General features: G+C 40.2%; 1 protein-coding gene across 1 annotated transcript; it reads left to right on the forward strand.

The window, feature by feature from the left end:
- The first annotated feature begins 10,384 nt into the window (after positions 1–10,384).
- LOC108032402 (pickpocket protein 28) lies at positions 10,385–13,000 on the forward strand. Its single transcript, XM_017106223.3, has 7 exons — positions 10,385–10,672; positions 10,728–10,988; positions 11,116–11,626; positions 11,694–11,833; positions 11,893–12,023; positions 12,083–12,323; positions 12,620–13,000. Exons 1-7 carry the CDS (start codon positions 10,401–10,403, stop codon positions 12,891–12,893), a joined length of 1,830 nt encoding a protein of 609 aa, XP_016961712.1. The 5' UTR covers positions 10,385–10,400; the 3' UTR covers positions 12,894–13,000.
- The last annotated feature ends 9,122 nt before the right edge of the window (positions 13,001–22,122 follow it).

Genomic DNA, 22,122 nt, shown 5'->3' on the forward strand with positions numbered 1-22,122 from the left:
TTCCTCTGCTCAGTGCCCACATATGGCGTCGATAAATTAAAATTTTCGTTTTTGCCATAGATGGCGGTGGGGGCAGAGAGTTATGCCCCAGCATTTTGACAGCTAGCCGCCCTACCTGACAATTTATTGTATTATACGGCGGAGGAGTGGGTCCGGGAACACCCTCTGACCCGGCCGGGCCATGGTTCAGGCTCCGACTCTGGTCACCATTTCTCTGTCCCGCTCTATGGGAGTCGTAAAAAATATGCCATAAACCTCCCATACAACCCCCCGCACATACTCCCATATTGGCGTTGGCATCAATAATTCTTTCATAAATGTCCATTTCGCCACATACAGCCGAGAATCGTTCTGGGGCGGAAAAAATAAAGGGAAGAGGGCAGCCGGATGAAATGGCATGGGGCTTGGGGACTGGGGACTGTGGACTGGGGCTTGGGGTGTGGGCATGAGGCTTATATATAAGTGATGTTCACGTTCAGTGCTTTTGACAAGCCGAGGATGAAGATCTCGCCGGCCCTCTGCCTCCTCCGCAATACTCCTTTGCGATTCCTGTTTTATTTTGTTTCATACCACATCGCAGGTGAAAGCCACCGCCATCGCGCTGGCCATTATAGTTCCCTCTAGCCGCGACCATTTATCATTGGAGGAGGCAGGTGAACCCGCGCCATCCCACTCCGGCGAACCACCCACCAAAACCCATTCGACCAGGCTGGACTTGTCACCCAACCTCGCGGAGAAGCAAAGGAAAGCGGCGGGCGGGGATTGTGGTGTGGGTGGGTGGATGAAATTTATTGGTTGGGGATTTTGTGAAAATATTTCTTCTACCGTTTGCAAATTTATTTTTCCTGCAAAATAATGGAGATGAAAAATCGCCAAAAGATACAAAAATATTACAGAGGGAGCCAACAATAAAACCATAAAAACCGAAAACGAACGAGAAGCTCGAATAAAATATGACTGTCCTTTTGGGTAGTTGCGTGGGGCGGGGGACCAGCATGTAAATTGTTAAGGTAGCCAATTGGAAAAGAAAGCTCCTCCGGAAGATATATGAAGTATGTTCCTTCACGATCCGAGTGTCCAGGGTTCGCGGCTGTGTGATCCTTCTTAGTCATTGTGCCACCATCTTGGCGGCCATTAAAATCGCCGACTTGTTGGACTGCACTTCGCTCGTGATAAGTGTTGACTGCATATTTTAAATGCAGACATGCCGGCTCTGTGCGAAAGCAGGTAAAATCGTAATTCACTGAAATTTACGATTGCAGCAGCAGCCTGGCAGCCAGGCAAATGAAAGAAAAACAACAGAATGCTAAACACTTGGGCGGAAGAAAGTCCAAACGAATAGGGGATACTGTTTTTAACGAAGTGTCGTCATCATTCATAACCAAATACCTTAAAAGAAATACTAAATATAAATACCTAAATCAGAAATACAAAGTATCTATTATAAAATATGCTGGTAAGCATATATAACAATGTTCTTAAATGATCTTAATAAAGAAGGCAATTTTGGGTAGTACAAAAGGAATATGTGGATATTGTTTTCCTTCAAAAATGCCCCGTATAAACAAAGCAGTAAAGCCATAACTTTTAATTATCTTTTTTTAGAAGAGTGAAAGCGAATTCTTTTGATTCTTGAGAGCGGATAGTGCAAATGGGATGATAATCATCACTATAAGTTGAATTGATCAAGTTCGACTGCTATGCAATAGTTTAAGTCCCCAGTCCGTATAGAGTACAAACAAAAGACACCCAAACCCAAAGTGCAGGCCACAACAATAATTTTCAAAACCAAATGACAGCCGACAAAACCATATATCATTGTGCATGGAGGCAACGCCACCGTCTTGTCTGACTCCGCCACCCACGATCTGAACTTTTGTCACTTCAGAGGCGTCGCTGGCTGTCTTAACCAGTGTCTGTCGTCACCTCTGCCCGAGTCCCCGATCCCAGACCGAGTCCCGCTCGAAAATTTTAATTTGAAGAAGGAAAGCAAGAAGTCGCACGGGTTTAATAAATTGCCCTGCAAGTGCTGCTTGGAATTGTCGCATGTGTCGAGGCATTGCAAGCAAATTGCGCGCACTAAACGTATGTATTTTTCCATTTCGGCGGTTCGCCTGGGGACCTCACACAGGGGGAACTATCAACGTCTGATGACATTTCCATAATTAGTCGAGCGTGTCTCTGTTGCTCGGGATCCCTGATCCCTGCTCCCTGGTCCCTGCCCCAGCCCCTGCCCCTGCTCGTGTTGCATGTTTGGACGCTTGTCTTGATTTGATTTGATGGCAGGAGTGAGCTGCACTTTGGAATCGACTCGGGTGGGAGCCATTGGGTGTGATTGCGATGCCATGCCACGACGATGATGAAGGCCTTTCATATTTATTTATTATGCACACAATTTTGCAGACATCGTTGTGCATGTCCCTGTCACGTCGTCGTCTCCTTCAGCCATCTCCCATGTGCGAATTGACGCCGCATTTATGGTGTTGAAATATTAATGCCCAGAGTTGGTCATGTCATTTTGATTTATGAGTCGCTGGTACACTTTCCTATATGCATGGCGGGTGATACAGGTCTTGGAGTTGGAGCTCGCAGCATTGAGATGTTGAAAGTACAAGTCGTTGGGCCTCACATGCGGAAAAGAAGCCAGCGACAGGCAGCTGACAATTGAAGTAAGGAAGGGGCAATCCAGATTTTATATTCAGCATAAGCCACATTGTATCCAAAAATAAGATCTTAAAAATCAATAATATTTCTCAATTTATTATATTTTTTTTAAATTCCTATCCCATTAGCCCTGACTAAGCAGTAAATACCATCTAAGCACCCGAATAACACCAAATCACAACCAGAAATCGATGTTGGCCACGCTGATGGCTGACAACCGCTACACGAGGAGAACAAGGCGAAAACAGCTAACCGTTCTGGCCAGCAAACCAGAAGCCCAAATGCAGATACCTGAGGAGCAACAACGGCTACTTGTTTGCCGAGCCGGAGGAGCGGCAGATCCCTGGGTTGAGGTCGCAAAGCCAACGGCAACTGCATTTTATCTTTTGCTCCTCGGGTTCCTTCACTTCGGGAACATGGGGAAAATGCGTGGACATTAAATATGCATGAGCGAGAACATTACGTATAAATAAATTTAGCAAACAGTTTGTATGCAATGCGCTTGCAAATGCATTTTTATCGATGATGATGGTAATGATGATGCCCCTTTTCGAAGGTGTTGAAGTTGCAGCCACGGTGCTCACGCAACGTCTGCGACCGGGACTTCGACGGGACTCTGGGGACCGCCGTGAAAACGAAGCATTTGACAGGCCTCCAGGGAGCCCTGCACTGGAAAAAGAAACGGACGATAAAACGGCCCTTGTAAATACGAAAAAATCCAACATAAAACGATTATCAAAATTCGACGCCCTTTTATTAAAGTCTATATCGGGACCTAATGCACTTGGGGGTCCCTTATGGACTCGACCTTTGGAAATACAAAAAAAATCAATTATGAAAAATCAATTATGAATATTGATCCTAGTAAAAAAAAAAAATTATAATTTAAAATATAAGAGAATGCAGCCACAAACTTATAGAGGTATCCCACATCAAAATCGGAATACAATAACTAAAGTTATGGAATCTGGAGTTTCAGTTTTGGGGTCCCATTCTGAAACCCATCTGAAATTCGGAAAAATCGGACATGAAAATGGTCTAAATTTTCGACTTTCTTAAAAAACAATTATCTTAATATGGAACATTAGAGAATTCAACCCCGAACTCATAGAGGTATCCCACATCAAAATCGGAATACAATAACTAAAGTTATGGAATCTGTAGGTTCAGTTTTGGGGTCCCATTCTGAAACCCATCGGAAATTCGGAAAAATCGGAAATGAAAATGGGTTAAATTTTGGACTTTCTTAAAAAACAATTATCTTACTGTGGAATACTAGAGAATTGAACCACGAACTCATAGAGGTATCCCACATCAAAATCGGAATACTATAACTAAAGTTATGGAATCTGGAGTTTCAGTTTTGAGGTTCCATTCTAAAACCCATTGGAAATTCGGAAAAATCGGACACGAAAATGGGTTAAATTTTCGACTTTCTTAAAAAACAATTATCTTAATGTGGAACATTAGAGAATTCAACCCCGAACTCATAGAGGTATCCCACATCAAAATCGGAATACAATAACTAAAGTTATGGAATCTGTAGGTTCAGTTTGGGGTCCCATTCTGAAACCCATCGGAAATTCTGAAAAATCGGACATGAAAATGGGCTAAATTTTCGACCCTCCTAAAAAACAATTATTTTAATGTGGAATATTAGAGAATTCAACCACGAATTCATAGAGGTATCCCACATCAAAATCGGAATACAATAACTAAAGTTATGGAATCTGTAGGTTCAGTTTCTAAAACCCATCGGAAATTCGGAAAAATCGGACATGAAAATGGGCTAAATTTTCGACCCTTTTAAAAAACAATTATTTTAATGTGGAATATTAGAGAATTCAACCACGAACTCATAGAAGTATCCCACATCAAAATCGGAATACAATAACTAATGTTATGGAATCGGTTCAGTTTTGGGGTCCCATTCTGAAACCTATTGGAAATTCTGAAAAATCGGACATGAAAATGGGCTAAATTTTCGACTTTCTTAAAAAACAATTCTTTTTATGCAGAACATTAGAGACTTCAACCACGAACTCATAGAGGTATCCCACATCAAAATCGGAATACAATAACTAATGTTTTGTTTTCAGTTTTGAGGTTCCATTCTAAAACCCATTGGAACTTCGGAAAAATCGGACATGAAAATGCTAAATTTTTGACCCTCCACGAACTCATAGAGATATTCCACTTGATAATCGGGATCGAATGCAGATAGAAATGCAGATTAAGGGTTCCTCTCTGGAGATCAATGGAAATACAAAAAACCAAACATGAAAATAGGCTAAAATGTTGACCCTCAACAAAAACAAAACTATTAATCTATTATATAAGAGAATTGAACTACAAAGTCATAGAGGTATCCCACGTCTAAATCGGGATCCAATAACTCAAGCTATGGAACCTTTAAGTGCAGTATTGGGCTTTCATTTGGACTCCGTTTGAAATATGGAATAATCGTACAAAAAAATGTGTTAAAATTTGGAGTCCTATCAGAAACTCATAGAGAAATACCACATCAAAATCATGATCCAATTACCCAAATTATAGAATACAGAAGTGCAAGTTTGGATGTAAAATTTTGGAAATATAACCATTTCGGCTTGGGGACTATTTGTGGCAGTGTAGGATAGCTATGGAGCCGCAAAGCACGAAATACTTTATATCTGGCGGTCTGACGTCGATGGCCAATTGCCATCCCGAACCGGCAGAACCCATTGTGGCGGTCAACATCGCTGGCCATTTTAAATATGAGCACTGCTGCTGTTGTGCAATCTTGTCGGGAATTCTCGCTGGCAGCTTGACACTCCACGTACTCTGTCGCAGATCCTACTCCGGCCACCTTCCTGCCCCATCCCCGGACTGGACGCCACACCATCGCGACTTCTGTCAGCGGCTGCTGTCGTGTTGCATGTTAATTTCTGTCCGCGCTCGCCGAATATATGCCACGATTTTATGGCCCCCACTTAGCACGCGCGATTGTCAAAAGAAATTCAAATAATATTTCTCGATCGTGCCGCATTTTAAAATTGCAATCGTCAGTCAATCAACTTAAATCGTTTTCTAATTAGTTTTGCATTGTATTTTTTGAAAGCTGTGATTGATGAGAGGGCATTTTTTAAGCGGCTACAGACTAGGTCAGAACAAGCACATGGCCTTTATCGGTCGATAAGTGCACCGTTGCAATGTGATTTTTTCCTCTGCACGACTATCATTATTGATAGATCGTTACAAAGCTGGTCGCACTTGTTAACGATCGTATGTCATCCGGCCAGATCTCTGGCGGATATATGGGTACATAAACGTGCATATATGAGACATGTTATACGACAGACTCTCAACCTTTTAATAATGTGTCGCCACATATTCATATGGAGATAATTTCCTCACCGTCCGATACCCGACTGGACTATAAATTATGGGCTTTGGCAGCTTGACTGCTGTTGATTTTTATCAACGTCATCAGCTTAATTGCCTCACTGTGCGAAGTGGCCTGTTACGGGCCGAGTTCACTCGACTTGGCCGCTGCCTTTGCCTTTGCAAATGTATCTTTAAAATACCCACTGCACGTTGGCGATTCGCGATGGAGACGAGACGAGAAGGAACCGAGAGAGAGAGAGTGTGTAGTACCTGCAATTACTAATGAAATATGGCTGTCAGTAATTATTTGTTATAAATTTGCATAGAAATTGCAATTTGCGCACCGCACTCCGCCAGCGAATCACAATTCTATCGCCCGGGCTGGCGGCATTATTAATGACAATGTAAGCCCATGATAAATATCGTTGACACAGTCATTTTAAGCCATATACTTATGCACTTGTTTATACGGCCCGACATCGCATCCGACTAACTGCTAGTTGAATGTTAATTCCCATATTCCGCCCTGTGTGCCGGTCATAAATGTCGTGGCAATGACTTGGGATTGGCCACCCAATAAATTACTCCCAGTCGTTCTGGAAGTGGGCTTCTGTCGTTAGCCACAAAAAGTATAACAATGTTTAGGTCCAAAAAAGTTCTATTGCGAGAGCTCACACTTTTTAACCTTTAACTACATGGTTGAAAAATAGTAACCCATTTGGAAGTAATTACCTCCTTTATTTTATTTCCTTCAGTTTAACCAATACAAACAAATTTACCAAAGCAATAAATGTATCTATCCAGTATAGTTTGCCAACATGGGAACCTAGGCAGATGCGTTGGAAAACTACGCTTTTAATTAGGATAATCACGGACGAAAATCTGTGGCAACTAATGTGGGCAACAATTTACATTAAACGTGGGCAATTTGTAAACAATTTGTTGTGGTTGTGCTGGGGGACAGAATCGCTTACTAAATTATACATTTAATTATTTTCCATGATTTTTGTTGCCAGAGAACTTTATCGCCAAGGTCCCCCAAAGCCCAAGTTATAATTTATTCGATTAGCATTTTCCTATGTATATCAGCATAATTTTGAATGCACTTGCCATTCGTAGCATGGGTGAAAACTTGTAATTTTGCCAACTGACACAGGCACGTCCACTGACCATTTAGCCTTGGGCCGGCTAATCGTCTGGAGTAATACCACAACAAAAACTTCAACTCAACATGCATAATTTAGGTAACAAATGATAACTCGAAGAAATGTGAAGCCATGCATAAATTTCCACAGCTCGCCGCCAGTGCCACAGACTGCAACTGGAGCTGCACACACAGGTAAGACAGGTAGACATCAAGCAGACAGACGGACGGAGAGACAGACGCACCCAGAGGATTTGCAGGCGCAACTGCCTTTGATTTATTACAGAAAACGGGCCCAAGGTGCTGGGGAAGGAGCCGCCTTTCCTGGCCAACTCAACTGAACTCATCAGCAGCTGCAGCCGGCTTTGTCTCTGGCCCATAATTTATAAACAAATGCGAATCGGCCAAGTTGGGAGTTGGTAGTGAAGGACTGTTGCCACAGGGGAATAACAGTCGTATTTCTCTGGATGTGAGGGGGGCTGTGAGGCGAAACCGGGAGGTTATGAATGTTCGTAGTTATGCCCTCGATGGCAGGCAGCCCGAATTGATGAGATCATAACGTGTGCTATGATGCCATATATAATTCCTGGCCTTCCACATTCAACTGACAAAAGTGGAATCGAAAAAGTCAAGGCATTAGGATGTGTACATCCTGCAACTTATAGATTGTGATTGATGCAATACAAAAGTCTTTATATAATAGGTAAAAGTACAATGAAGAGGCTACAATTCTGCAGTTAAATTTTTTCAAAACGATAGCATTTATCTAAGAGTACCCTCAAAAAAACCCCTTCTAATGAAACAGGTCACCAAACACCCATGCCTAAATGACAAAAGAAAATAAGGCCATGCCAAATAAAATTCTATTGCCAAATTTCGATGGAAATTTCCTACTGGAATTTTCAGAGCTTTGTTTGCAGCACTTAATCTATTCCCGTTTATTATTTTTTGCATTGCCCTGCCCATTGTAAATTTTTAATAAATGTATCTCTACCGGAAAAAAGTAGCTGGCAAATTTACAGCTCTTCAACAGCTTCACATTGAACCCTCAAAGGGTAATGCCGACAATTTCCAGCCCACCCACAAGCCATGCGTCAATTATTCAAATAGAATTGCTAAAATATGTAGACTGTCGTGACGTTTCCGAGCACTCGCCAATTTAATTACAGTTCCATCAAATGCACACACTCAAGGCAAGAGCAAAAAATATTCAAAAATGCAGACAGGCCATTCAGTTTTTGTGTCGATTTTGGTTGGATATTCTGTGAGCATGGCCTTTATGTGGGAGCACATTAAAATATGAATAATTTAAACTGAATTACTCGAGAGCTCTTGGACGGTCTCTGAGTTTGTGGATTTTAAAAGGAAATAAATATAATAAAAGAGAATTATTTTTTCATATTGCATACGAGATAGCGTATTGATTTTAGGCTACGAACTGCGAAGTCACTTCATTGTTTAAGCTTAAAACATTTGAAATTAGGTACGTGATTCAGTAAGTACCGCTCATTAAGTCCATTTATCAATTCAGTTAAGGGCATGTTAAGCCCACCGCTTACCAGTAATAATTATCTCTATAAGCCTAATGACTAATAACCGTATTCGAGCAGCACAAAAGCAAAGTTTGACGCCCCAATGCGAATGCGATTTGCACGCAAATAAAAAGCGCTCCTACGTACGACGCCCACTGTAGGCGTCGCTGGCCGGGCATTCGAATACTTATCTACATAATAATTTAGTGTAGTTTTAAAAGGCCTTTAGAGCCAATTGATCTGATACTGAAATCTTGTTAAACAGTAGGCACTCTGCACAAGGCGTTGTTCCCTGTCGGCTGCCCACAAAACAAACAATAAAATTAAATAATTACAAGTCGTGAGTGAATTTCACGCGAAACCAAATGCTGATGCACACACTCTGATAATGCGACAAAAAGAGTCGGAAAATAAGGCAAAAACTGCAGAAACCCAAAGCCGAAACCCACACAGAGCTGGCTGAGTATGCGAAAAATGCGCAACGGATGCCTCTTGACCATTGGACATGGCCAAAGGCCCGCTTTCCGTTTTATATCGATGACAATGTCCCCAAATAAGTGCCAGCAACTGAGCCAGATTCAGGAGTGGCCAGCCGGCGGAGTGGTGCATCGCCACGCAGACAAAATCAAACCACGCACGAATGCCGCCAGACGATGCCGATGCCAGTGCCAGTGCCAGTGCCATAAAAAGGAGAGTATCCCACTGAATTCCAGGAACATGTTTAAACGATGTCGGGCATTCGGGAAAAAGAGTAATGTCGCCGGCATAGCGACCATGGGTGACAATCTCTTTAGCATAAAATCAAAGTACTCGCAGATACTTCCAAAATCGGCAACTGGCGGTGGAGATGATTTGATAAGTGGTCCAGCTGTACAAATGCAAAGATTCCTTCTTATTCCCAGGGGGATAAGCCAGATTGACTGAATAAGGAATTATGCCGAGTTTAAAGAGAAAAAAGCACAAAAAATGTATAAATTTTAATGAAACATTTACATAAAAATAAGGATTTTAAAAACTAAACATTGGAAAATATCTGACTTCATTTATTGGGGCTTAGATTTGTTTCAAAAAAGAGCAACTGTATCTAAAAAATATATAGGGGCTTAAAAACAAACTTTACATTAAAAAGCTTAAATAGAAGTTACAGAACACAGCAATAATAAATTATTTAAAACCAATTTAAAAATGTTATTATCTGGAAATATGATATTATAAATAACCTATTGCTTTTTTTAGGCACAAAATTCCATACTTCATAAAGGCAGTGTAATGAAGATAGATCACATTAATAGCAGTTTTTGTATTTGAGCTGAGTTAAGTTAAATGTTCAAAGGTTATACATTAAGAGTGTTCAGAAAACCATAATATGTTCTCCATAGTGCACAAATTTCAAATAATAAAATACTGTTAAAAGTAGCAAAACACACCACTGCATAATGCAAATGAAGCATTAGCAGATGGCATTTTAACAAATGCGGTGCCAAGAAAAAGGGACATCGCTGTGGGCCTGTAATTAAGCTTAAGTACATGAATGCGCCGCTGGTGCGTGCGAATGGAAGTCCCCGAGCAAGGACCCACCGGCACCGGGGAACGCACCCACTTTTGAGGTGTTTTCGGAGTGGCTCCGCTATAAAAGGACACTCCGCATGGCTGGCGCAGCTTAGTCGAATTCCACGCATCCGTTTCCAAGGACCATGTCAGAGCTCAGGGAGGACGAGGAGGAGAAGAAGTCGGGCATCAGCATTCTGCCCGGCCCGGAGCTACTAACCCTGCCGGGCTTCGATACCCGGGCCAGCATCGCCTCGGCGGCGTTGAGTGATGTGCCCAGTGACGTGATCATCAAGTCTCGCATCCGATATGGCAACACCCTGTCCGCCTGCAAGGGACTACTTCTGGAGTACGCGAAGAGTACGACCATTCACGGCATCCGCTATATCTTCGAGGTGCACAGGCCCATCTATGAAAAGTGGGTTCTGTCGGGTATAGAAATCCTTAAGCCTACGTATACCTATGTCTTGCAGACTTTATTGGCTGTTCTTCACTTGCATTTCGGTGTACTTCGCCGTTTCCCTTATCTGGGACACCTATCTGAAGTGGCAGGACTCGCCGGTCATTCTGGGTTTCGATGAGACCCTCGTGCCGGTGCATAAGATACCATTTCCCACGATTACCATTTGCCCGGAGATCAAAATGGAACGCAATACCTTTGACTATACTAATATATCGCGACAACTTTGGGATGAGTACAAGAACGGCAATGTCAGCGACTTGGAGGATGAAGAGTTGAGTATGGGGACATTTTAAGATACTTCACTTCCAGATACAGATATAAAATTCCATTAACCATTTTCTGGAGATTCATTGATTTTACGTTGTTAAATATTGTCTTATCCATTTGTAAACCCCCAGCCTGGCTCGAATGGCGGCTGCCATGCACATCTGCGATCCTAATGTGGTTCAGCGATTCACACCTCTGCTCTCCCAGCTGCACCCGCCCTACGTGGACGTAACCCAAACCCTCATAGACCTGAGTATCTCGAAGAACGAGACGGGACCGTTTTGCAAGTGGAATGGGCGCTTCTACTTCTGCGACAAGATCTTCGACTTTGTGGCCACCGACGAGGGCATCTGCTACCAGTTCAACGGGCTGCGACCCAAGGACATCTATCGCGACGAGAAGTTCATCAGCTACGTGGACCCGGATGTGGTGAACTTCAACAATTACTTCGATGTGGCCCTGCCGCCCTGGAACAATATCACGGGCAACTGGTCACTGGGCAGTGGGTTCGTGGACCAAGGCCAGAACGCGTATCCCCAAAGGACGGTGTTCTCATCGGCGAAGAATGGGTTCTTCGCCTTTCTGCAGGGTCTGCAGCACAACTTCGACTACGATTGTCGCAGTTTCAAACAGGGCTACAAGGTGTGTGAGTGTGTGCAATAAAACTGGGTGTGGATCCGTGCCCGGTGTGTAATGTGTACTTTGACAGGTCTTTCTCAACTCCCCGGAGAGTGTGCCGCTGACGTCGGGCAATTATATCCTGGTGCCCCATGGCGACGAGGTCCTGGTCAGTGTGCTGCCCGCTTATGTCGTGTCCACCGACAATTTGCACGAAATTACCCCGGACAAGTGAGTTGTGTGAGGTGTTTAACTGGGTGACACTTGGCCATGAAAATATCTTTATTTAGACGCCAATGCCTGTTCGATGATGAGCGCTCGCTGCGGTTCTTCCGATCCTATTCTCAGAGCAATTGCCAAACCGAGTGCCTGGCCAACTTCACGATTTCCAAGTGCGGCTGTGCCAAGTTCTGGATGCCCAGTGAGTGATCTTGTAGGAGACCTTGATTTGAGCCCTGATTTAAATTGATTTTGGTGTAGAACCCGTGGGCACTCCCGTCTGCGGACTGAGTGACATTAACTGCTACACATCTGCCCAGGACGAGCTGTATGCTCTGCTGCAGAATCAGACGATGGCCAAGAGTGTGGATGACAGTGTCGACATCTCCTGCAACTGCCTGCCGGCCTGCACGTCGCTGGAGTACAACTTTGAGATCTCCAGGGCCAAGTACGACGTGGCCAAAACCATTCGAGCCTTCCGCGAAGAGTACGAGCATACAGAGTGAGTCCATAAATTCTAGCATAATTATCTTGTGTTTGAAATAGTGTTTAAATCGTTTGTTTTTAATAATTTAAATCATTTAAAATAAATTCAACTTTAAAAATTATATTTATATATTTATATTTTATATTTAATTTTGTTTATTTATTTTTTATACTAATTAACCATGACTGATTTTATGCGTGAGTCTAATATACGAGTATTATTATATTATTTAAATTTCAATCGGAAAACTATAAAAATCCTATTTACGAGGTTGAAGTTCGAATACCCTACTTGACATTGCGACCTTTCAGTGCCATTGGATCCCGCCTCTCTGTCTACTTCAAGGAGCATCAATTCACGGCCATCAAACGTACGATTCTGTTCGGAGTATCTACGTTGATTTCCAACTGCGGTGGCATCTGCGGCTTGTTCATGGGCATCTCCTGTCTCAGCTTCCTGGAGCTCATCTACTTCTTCTGCATGCGAATCTGTGGCAGTTGCCGCGATCGGCGGAAGCACAAGATACAGCAGCAGAACTCGGTGGATATACCGGAGGAGAACTCTGAGAATAAGTCAGCGATCTGAAAGATACAAAAAAACGAATTCCAAAAGCCCTAACTGTTGTATATGTAAAGCGAACACATTTGAATTAAATCGATTGCAAATAAAATGTTTTAAATTGCTTTACCTATCGTTTGCTATAGAGTTGTCTAACTTAAAGATATTTCGCACTCCCAATGACACATAATAAGGTTAGCAAATAAAAGAATAAATTCATTGAGAGCTGCAGTCGCAACTTCGCAGCCAGGTAATTTAATCGATTACAAATTAAAAATGCATTTGATTAGCACACACGGTCAAAGCAATTGATTTGCTCTAATTAATTGATTGCAACACTCCGGCAAAACACTGAAACTAATTAATTTTCCGATCAAAAGAAATACAAATAGTCAACTAGAGTGTTTAACCTGTCCCACTGGAATTCCTTTTGGCCATATTTCATGTGTGTCGAGACCCCGAAAGAACATATATTTAAAATTTAATCTGTTCGCACCAAATGTCAGACCTAATGGATTTTGTCACCGGCCACAAATCATAAAAGAATATTAAAAACTTCAGCATTTTCAGCTTTATTAATAAGGCACGACAATAAAAAATGTGTTTGCCTTTTCGCTTTGATCTTTGCCTTGGGTCGTGTGGCTGTCGAAAAAAATGAAGGGGAAGCGATGGAGATTTATCGCAGACAAATATTTCGCCTTCAAGAAAAGTCACTCGAGTATCTGCATTATGCGAGAAGGCTAAGCCGCCAAATTCATAATCTTGTCACAATTTGTTTACTTTTAAGAATTATGAAAGTTTCATCTTCGTTTATTTTATGGTTGTTGCTTAGAGATTCCTTATAAATAGTTTTATAAAACATTCATTTGTGCGCGCTTGACAAATTGTTGGCGCAGCTGTTTGTGTTTTAAATAAGTGGATGGATTTTAGTTAATGACCCTCAAACCGATTCTCCTAAATTGTTTACGGCTAGTGACGAAAATAAATTCCTATTGGAACAACAACTATCAGTACATATAGAAAAATTATGTTGGCATAAATCAAATGCAGTCCTAGCTAATAAATTGCCATGCTTTCGCAACATCTTCCGAAACTTTGGAGGCTTGTACTTCTAAAGACCTGAAAAATACTGTGGAAATTCAAACTTGTTCTAATGGATTTTCAATCTGCAAACACTGAGCAACGGATTTAAAATTATAGAATATCTCAGAGCAAGAGATTACCTTTGCGAAATTTAACATGACAAATACAGGGGCATTAGAAAAAGAATAACTCACAAGGAACCATAAATCAAGCAGAATAAACACATTCTGTTTCACCGAGAAAACACATCGTTGGGATACTGAACCAAAATAAGAAGTCTTATAGACCAAGAAACAATAACACACAACACAATCGTAAAGCTCATAAATAAATCGCACGAACTACAACGTACTCAGAACGTAGAAAAATGAATGTGAAACGAAAAATACAAATTAGAAAAACAAATAAATAAAAATCCCAAGCTCTGCCCGCCAGCCAGCCAGGTCGAAGGCATTTTAAAAAGTATTTTCAAATTAATTTTTATTAGCAGGCGGCTAATAAACAAAAATAAAACTAACTCGGGCGCACCATCGCTCCGAGAAAATATAAATCTAGCAGGGAGAGCAGAGGCAGAAAAGCAAATATTTTTATTATCATGTCGCGACATATTTCAAGGCACATGCTTAGAATAATGCAGCCAGTCGTCAGAGTTTAACAATTTCATTTGGAAAATTCGTATTTCTCGCCTTCTCACACTTTGTGTGTCTTTCAATTTAATTTATTAATCGTGCGTGTTCATCCGCACTACATTTGTGGGCGGCTAATGGCTGTGGCAGCGTCTTGGCTCATTTCGGATCTGTCGTCTAGAAACACGAAATGGCTCGAAAATTCTATTTCCCCTTTTTGTGGATTACCCAATGAGCGAATAAATTGAGGTGCACATCCATTAGGATCGTGAATCATAGCAGCTCTAAAGTTTTAATTAAAAACAAAACGTGGATATCTGCATTCCATCTTATGTTTTATTTTTATTTTTTATAGAATTACTCTGCTTTCAATTAGTTACTTTAATTTGTAATTTTAATCGCTGTAATTAAAACAGGATCTGCTCTCAATTTACAACTTCAAATGTACTGCGAACAAGCTTTTGCCACATTTATCGCATTAATTTTAATTTTCAAATTAAGCAAATCCGTGTTATTTATGAACGCCATAAGTTTTAAACGAAATCAACTGCCAATAAAAACGTGGTATATAAAATAACACAAAATTATTAAACAATTTTCATTAATCGATGCCAGTAATGTAATTACGATACACACAAAACCCACGAACAAACCAAAACAATAATAAAAAACAGATAATTAATTGTGACACAATTTTTTATGGCATTGCGTGCTGACAGATTTATGTTCATTTGCAAGAGAATTTTTGTTTAACAAATATTTTAAAATGCACGAATTATTTATATGGCAAGTAATGATGAATATAGTTTACGTAATTGTCATAATAGGTCACTTTAAAGAAAATGATTTTATATAAAGGAAAGGCAATTAATTTTGTACCCCCTTAAAGGATCATACTTTATTATTAGTGATAATATACATTTGAATAACAATTTATTAAGTAGATTTCTCTCGAACAAGTCCTCATTAGCAACTATTAGGAAGGCTCTCCAAATTAGCGATTGTGTTCAAGTATTTGCATATTTAAAGCTGACAAAAAAATTGCGAATAAAATAAACTTCACATTTTAATAATTTAATGCGCATTTGTTTTACACCACCGTCCATTAATATATGTCAAACTCGTGCATAAATCAGTTTGACAGCTAAACGCTGCTGTTGAGAGGTAGAGAAGGCAATAGAAAGAGCGACAGGAAATCAAGGTAAGGAAAGGGTAGTTGAAAAGGTATTGTAAGCATGATGATGAATAATAATCTATTATTATAATATACTAAGAATTTTTTCAATGTCTTCCAATTTATTTTACAGGTAATTTAGAAAACTTCAATAAAAGTATTTTTTAACGTGGTTTATTATGCAAAATGTCTATACGAAGTGTGTATCTTTATTTAAAAGACTCGACTATAATTTAATCTTTTGTATGCAATTTTAATTACTCTGTTTAGTTATCAAGGGTATCATATTTATTACCATGTTCGCTATTTTCTTACCTGCTTTGCACACAAAGTCCACACAACGTAACCGTCTGTCATTCGTACCCTCGGCTGCCTCAGCACTCGAGACTGTCTGTCAAATGCTGCGATTGATTGATTTATGCATGCCTTTAACTTGGCTCTGCGATTTTTTTACATTTTGCTCTCAAGATAAGCAATAAATGTACTTATGTAGCTAAACAATGTTCAAAAATAACTTTGGAATGATTGATAAATAACTTAATCAGTACAACTTCCGCTTCGGATTTAAAAAAGGTAAAATAAGGAATATAAATCTGAATTTATAAATTGGGTTGAATTAATTATTGAAATTTATTTATAATATTTAAACAAATATAATAAGATTTATTTATCCAAACAAGCTTATTTAAGATATTATTAGTATACATTTGAAAATTCCCTACAACCTTTTTGGGTAGATAATTGCACGTAGAAAAATATTGGAAACATTATTTTGATTAACTCTAGTTATTTACTAGTTAAAAAAAATATGTTTTTTTATATATCGTAATAAAATTTAGAAAAAAAAATTATGTAGAATATTAAGACTAATTTATGTTCAAATAAAATGCATGTTTCTTAAAAAGTTCACATTTAAAATTGACTATAACCTAATGTTTTACAAGTGCATACTTTTCCTAAGTGCACTGCTGAGAGTCTTAGAAATGTATAGCACAGATCTCGGAAATTATTCAGCTCTTGCTCGGGGCTTAGCACTTAATCATAATCAACTGTCGCGAAACCCCCAAGCCTACCAATCCGGCGACCTACCTACTACCCACATTGCTAACTGCTGTGTCCAGGCGACCAGCTTGCCGTGCGACTCCACCGGACTCCCATGAGCCGAAAAGATGAAAACAAAAATATAAAAAAATATTTTAAAAACAAAAAACAAAGACCAAAACCGAAATGGGAGAGCTGTGCACATAAATCACAGAACGTTGACGCTATGATTATGGCAGCATTGCGAGCGATAGGTCTTAGAGGCCTCCGCGGGAGCAGCCGCAGCCCAGAAAGCAAAATCGTGCGCAGAGGTGTTGCGGCTCTGACAGTTATTCTATAAATTATGACAACCGACAGCTACATTTATAAGCCACAACTCTTGCATTCGTGCATAAATAACGCCGTTGACACACGGCCACAACTAAGAGCAGCCATAGCCGACAATAATAGGAACAAATGTCTGCTGATTGAGGCCCCGGCTAATTAATTTGACCGCATTAAAAATGTATGCAAAGCAATTAACTTAAATATGACGATGGTCAGCGCAAGATAAGCTCGGGCCGAGGGAAATTCTCAGGCAGCAATCTTGTAGGAAAATGAATTAATTTGCCACAGGGACAGGTAAAGTTTAAACTGTTGTCGGTTTGTCTTATCGCAGGCATCTGTTTAATTAGCATAAAACCATCTGGGGGTGGAGTTTGGAGTCGCAGTGCACTCGGGTTGGCAAACAACTTTACATCGATAGCTGGCCAATTCAGCTTAAGTGGCTGTTCAGTCAGAAGAATGATATTCTATTTTCAAGATATAAACAGGTAGATAAGGCAACACGCTTACTGAAATTTATTAGTTAGGTATCGAGATCAAATTATAATATTTCTAATAGGTTTGCACCTGCTTAAGATCCTATTTTGTATTAAATAGCTTGGATAAGCTTACGATAAACAAATCGCCAAGACCTAGAATATTCCAAAAACCTTGTGACAGCCCCAAACTTTTCACAATACCTGGCTCTTTTGCTCTGACCTTATACTATGCTCAATCAGTGACAAATAATAATGCCGTAAACAAATTTACAAATTCGATTCATTAGGACCGAAGACACTAAAAACATATAATGAGCAGGCAAACAAAGATATGACATTTACATATCCATAAGCAAAGAGGCAAAGAAGGTGACAAATGTATTATGGAGAAACACAAGGCACACAGCTTATAAAAGCTTTAATTGTCACAGCCTCATATGCTTGACATCATAAATCGATGTATAATTGTGGCGAGCCATAAATAATGGCATTAGGACTTTTCAACTTCCTCATTGATTTGCATAGCTTTGGCAAATGGATCGTCGGCACTTTTGTCATCTCATTTGATTGAATCTAAAGCAATAAAATACGGATTTAATGGGGAATTACATTGACCCAGGTGGCAGGCGAAACCTCTCGAATTGTGAGGGTATATCTCAGCCAAAAGAAGCGTAAAATAAAATTATACATCTATTGTTTCGCGCTGACATCTCGTGAGCTACGTCGTCACTTTGCATTTGGCAAACAATTAACATAAATTATACCGCGAAATACGAAACTTATACAGAAATAAAAGCGATAAATTTGTGATAATTTTTCATGGATATTAATGACTTCTGACAGGCTGAAGTTCGATAATAACATTGATAGCCCGAAGCGAACAATAAAAAGCCAAATGAATTCCTTGCTTGAAATGACAATTTACGTTAAATTCACATCTTTTTTCGCGGGCATAGACTGTTGCATAAGCCTCTATAAATAATTCATGGCATTTCATATTAATACATTTCAATTTGTCCGAAAACAATTTAGACAAAAAGGCCGCCGCCGGAATGCGTTTTATTCCTCCATAAATTATCACCAAAATGCGCAAGCTAAGCGTAGCAATAGCCAAAGTAAATATAAAAAAGAAAAAAGGTTAATCCACACAGTTTTACATAAAAATATTTTTGTCAACTTTATGATGCGTGCGCTTTTCGCTGACATTAAATATTGTGTTAATTTAATATTCAAATTTTGTTCAATGAAATGAAAAAAACGTCAATAAACTAGTTGACTCGGCACACCTTTTTTCGGTTATGTGATCTTTTTTATACCCTTTAAAACCCACGTACAAATCAAGAAATTTGTATAATAAAATTGTATATATTGTAGGTTATGCAAATTCAATTTTTATATTACTTTTAATCATCGTAATATTTTTTAAAAATATGTATCTCATGGGATGTTTTGGCTTAATGAAAAACAAAAACTAATATTTTAAAATTATCCAAGAGCTTTGATAAATTTTCCAAATATAAAGATAATTTGTTAAAAACAATTGTAGAAGAGATATGAGTATTATATACTTTTTTCATGATCAAACGATTATCGTAGCAGTATACCCTAATCCCCTAACATGTGTTTATTATTAAACTATAAAACTCATCGCCCACTTTCGGGTTATTGAGGATAAGAAACAACGCAGTGAAATCATTAAAATACAATATTTTAGGAGCGTAATAAAAATGTATAATAAACTTCATTAGTCTTCGCTTATGTATGCTGCCATCAACGCGATTTTGAAATTCAAATATAAGCATAAGCAATTCAATTATAAATGACACACCCATTTCGGTGATATTTGGGGGTCTCAGAAAATTAAGAATTCAGCTTTGGCATGATTCATGCAAAATACGAGCGGAAAACATTTGTATCTTTTCTCTGGCAGTGCGGCAGTCACCTGTTTGCGATTTGTAATAACTTCATGACAAACTTCTCTTCATAACTCGCCACCCAATGGCTATCTCTGGGCAATTAATCTCTGACAAGAGCGGTACAGGGGGTAAAAACCCAAGAAAGCGTTATAAGCGAATGTCATGCAAATTGATATGCCAAATAAACCAAGCGCCATTACGACGGTCTCGGGCCAGCGGCGTTTTGAACCAATGATTAAAAAGGCCAACACGCACGGCACAAACTAGATCCGACTCTGATTCCAGTCGTAACTTGGCTATCTCTACCCTGTTCCTCCTGGCCAACTGCATTTCAGAGTGCTCTCACATCCCGCCCTGCCAACGAACGTTGCCAATTGGCAATCGCTGACAAGGCTGTGTCGTTGCCATAGTGGCATGTCCTGGACCATTTTATTAACATTTTCCAAATGCCAGGAGTGGACAAAACGAACTGACATCGAGATGACAGAGGCTGCCTGGCTGCCCGCCTAATTGGACTGTGGGTAAGGTAATATCGAGTTGAGTGCATCCGAAACCTGGCTGCCGCACGTCCTTTGTTCGGTTTTTGGAGTGCCTCGGATTAGTTTATACCAATTAGGTGTCTTTGTACCCCGAAATTAAAATTCGAAGGTTCTGGCTTTGACCAAATATCCCGCTGTTCGGCTTGGAGCTTCCTAATAAAAAATATTCTGACGAATGGTTATCCACCTTCTAATTAATTGTCATACGGCAGGCCTAATCACTAAGATTGTGGGGACTCCTTGGAAAAATGTCGGTTACTTTATGGCTTTCATTTATTTTACAGTTCGGCCCGTAGATGTCCCAGCTCTCCCGGTGATTATCACCTGCACAATTACCATCGCCATGGGATCGAATTCTTCTTGCTCATATTTCGTGCTGCGTCCGTTTCAATCGATGAGGTGAGCTGCGGCGTGTCCTGGTCCTGGCTCATCATCAACCTTGTGGGACCCGACTCCATATGCGGCGCTGCTTGCTTGGGTGTTAGCCACTTTATTTCCTTAGCTCCACAGCTTTCACACACAGAGCGAAAATTCTGATCGATATCGATGGAGTGTCTGTGAATATAATTGCAAATATCAAACAAAAAGTTTGAGGTCTATTAGAATCGTTAGATTATGATCTTTTGCTCCGAAAGTATGAATATTATTTCAAATCCTAGTAGTTACAACTTACAGTGATGTGCAATCGAAAGATCTTATCATGTCAATCTTTTCTTTCCGTGCAGCATATGGTACCTCATCATCTGTGGGCTCAACTTACCCCCATGTCGCTTTTCTACTACTCGTGGCTCTTGGCTCATATTGTGGGTTTGTAACGTTTTTATGATGCCTGGCGGCATGTTAAAATTGAAAAACGCATTTGCGTGATAAATTGCAATATTTAACACACACACACCACGGCACAGGAGGCAGCTGTAGCATGTGGTGTCCAGTTGTAATTGCAACAACTGCTGCCCAGGTCTCAGACGGTGGACGTGGACCCCATTCGGGGATCTGGGGGGCCTGGGGTGACTGGGCCGGAATGGAGCGGAATGGGGCATCGGGCATGAGTTATGGCCACCCGTCATTCTGTAGCTCGTTGTTGAATGTGGCGAAATACGAGCGTATAATGCAAACGCCATTGCATGGGCACACACACCATACACACTACACCCGGAGAAAAACTAAGGAGTAAAGAAAACAGGTTATAAATAAAAATAAACTATTGACAGGGTTGTCCAAACAATTTAATGTGTTAAAAATGAAAAAATACCTAACGTGCATAAAAGTATGCAACGATTTTTTGTGGATCCTCAAATCCGATGCAATGTCTCCTTTTATTTCTCCATACTTTCAAAGGTATATTAAAACTCATAAAGCAATCAATTAACATCATCTTGGCTTCCTAAAAGTATGCAATGAAAACTATAGTTGTCTTTTTTATAGGAATTTGCTGCACCTATAAGTTTGCAATATATCATTGCCTACTTTTAGACACCTTAAATGCAATTTTAAATAGATTTCGAATCCCTAGGGCCTTGGGTGGCAATTCGAAAGTGTTACTAATATTTCACCAAGACGTTTCTTCTGGTGCACTCACAGTGCGGCGAAGGAAAGCAGTTAACATGTTTCTCCTTCGGCTTTTTCTTGTTTTAAGCCGCCACCAGGCAGTCGGGCTAACAGGCAGGCAGCCTGACGATATGAGTTACATGCCGTGCTTAATGGCATAATTTAAAGCTGCAAATTTTGTCATAAATTTTAAAATTGATTACCACGAGCAGGCAGTTTGGTAGTTTCCATGTTGCAGTTACTCCGACTCGACTCCACTCCACTCCACTCCACTCCATTCCGGTGCTGCTTTTTTGTTTTTGCTCGTTAGTCGAGCGTATTGCATGCCGCATGATGGCTACATTGGCGGCGGCCAGTGTTAAATTTGTGTTAGCCGCTCTCGAGTGTTGGTAAATAAAAATTGCACACGTTTCTTCTCGGTTCCCCCACATTTTTTCACCTTTTTCGGTTTCTTCAGTAATTTTTCTTTGCGGCTAATCACTTGCCATAATACGGGAGTGTCGGGTCGTTGAAAAAAGGAGAAACA

Source organism: Drosophila biarmipes, chromosome 2L (assembly GCF_025231255.1).
Source record: "Drosophila biarmipes strain raj3 chromosome 2L, RU_DBia_V1.1, whole genome shotgun sequence".
Lineage (NCBI taxonomy): Eukaryota > Metazoa > Arthropoda > Insecta > Diptera > Drosophilidae > Drosophila > Drosophila biarmipes.

Bases quoted from the DNA above. Each gene is read 5' to 3' on its own strand.
- LOC108032402 (XM_017106223.3), top strand. From the start codon at position 10,401: ATGTCAGAGCTCAGGGAGGACGAGGAGGAGAAGAAGTCGGGCATCAGC. The intron at 10,673-10,727 runs GTGGGTTCTGTC...TATGTCTTGCAG, and splicing joins CACAGGCCCATCTATGAAAA to ACTTTATTGGCTGTTCTTCA. The intron at 10,989-11,115 runs GTTGAGTATGGG...GTAAACCCCCAG, and splicing joins AGCGACTTGGAGGATGAAGA to CCTGGCTCGAATGGCGGCTG.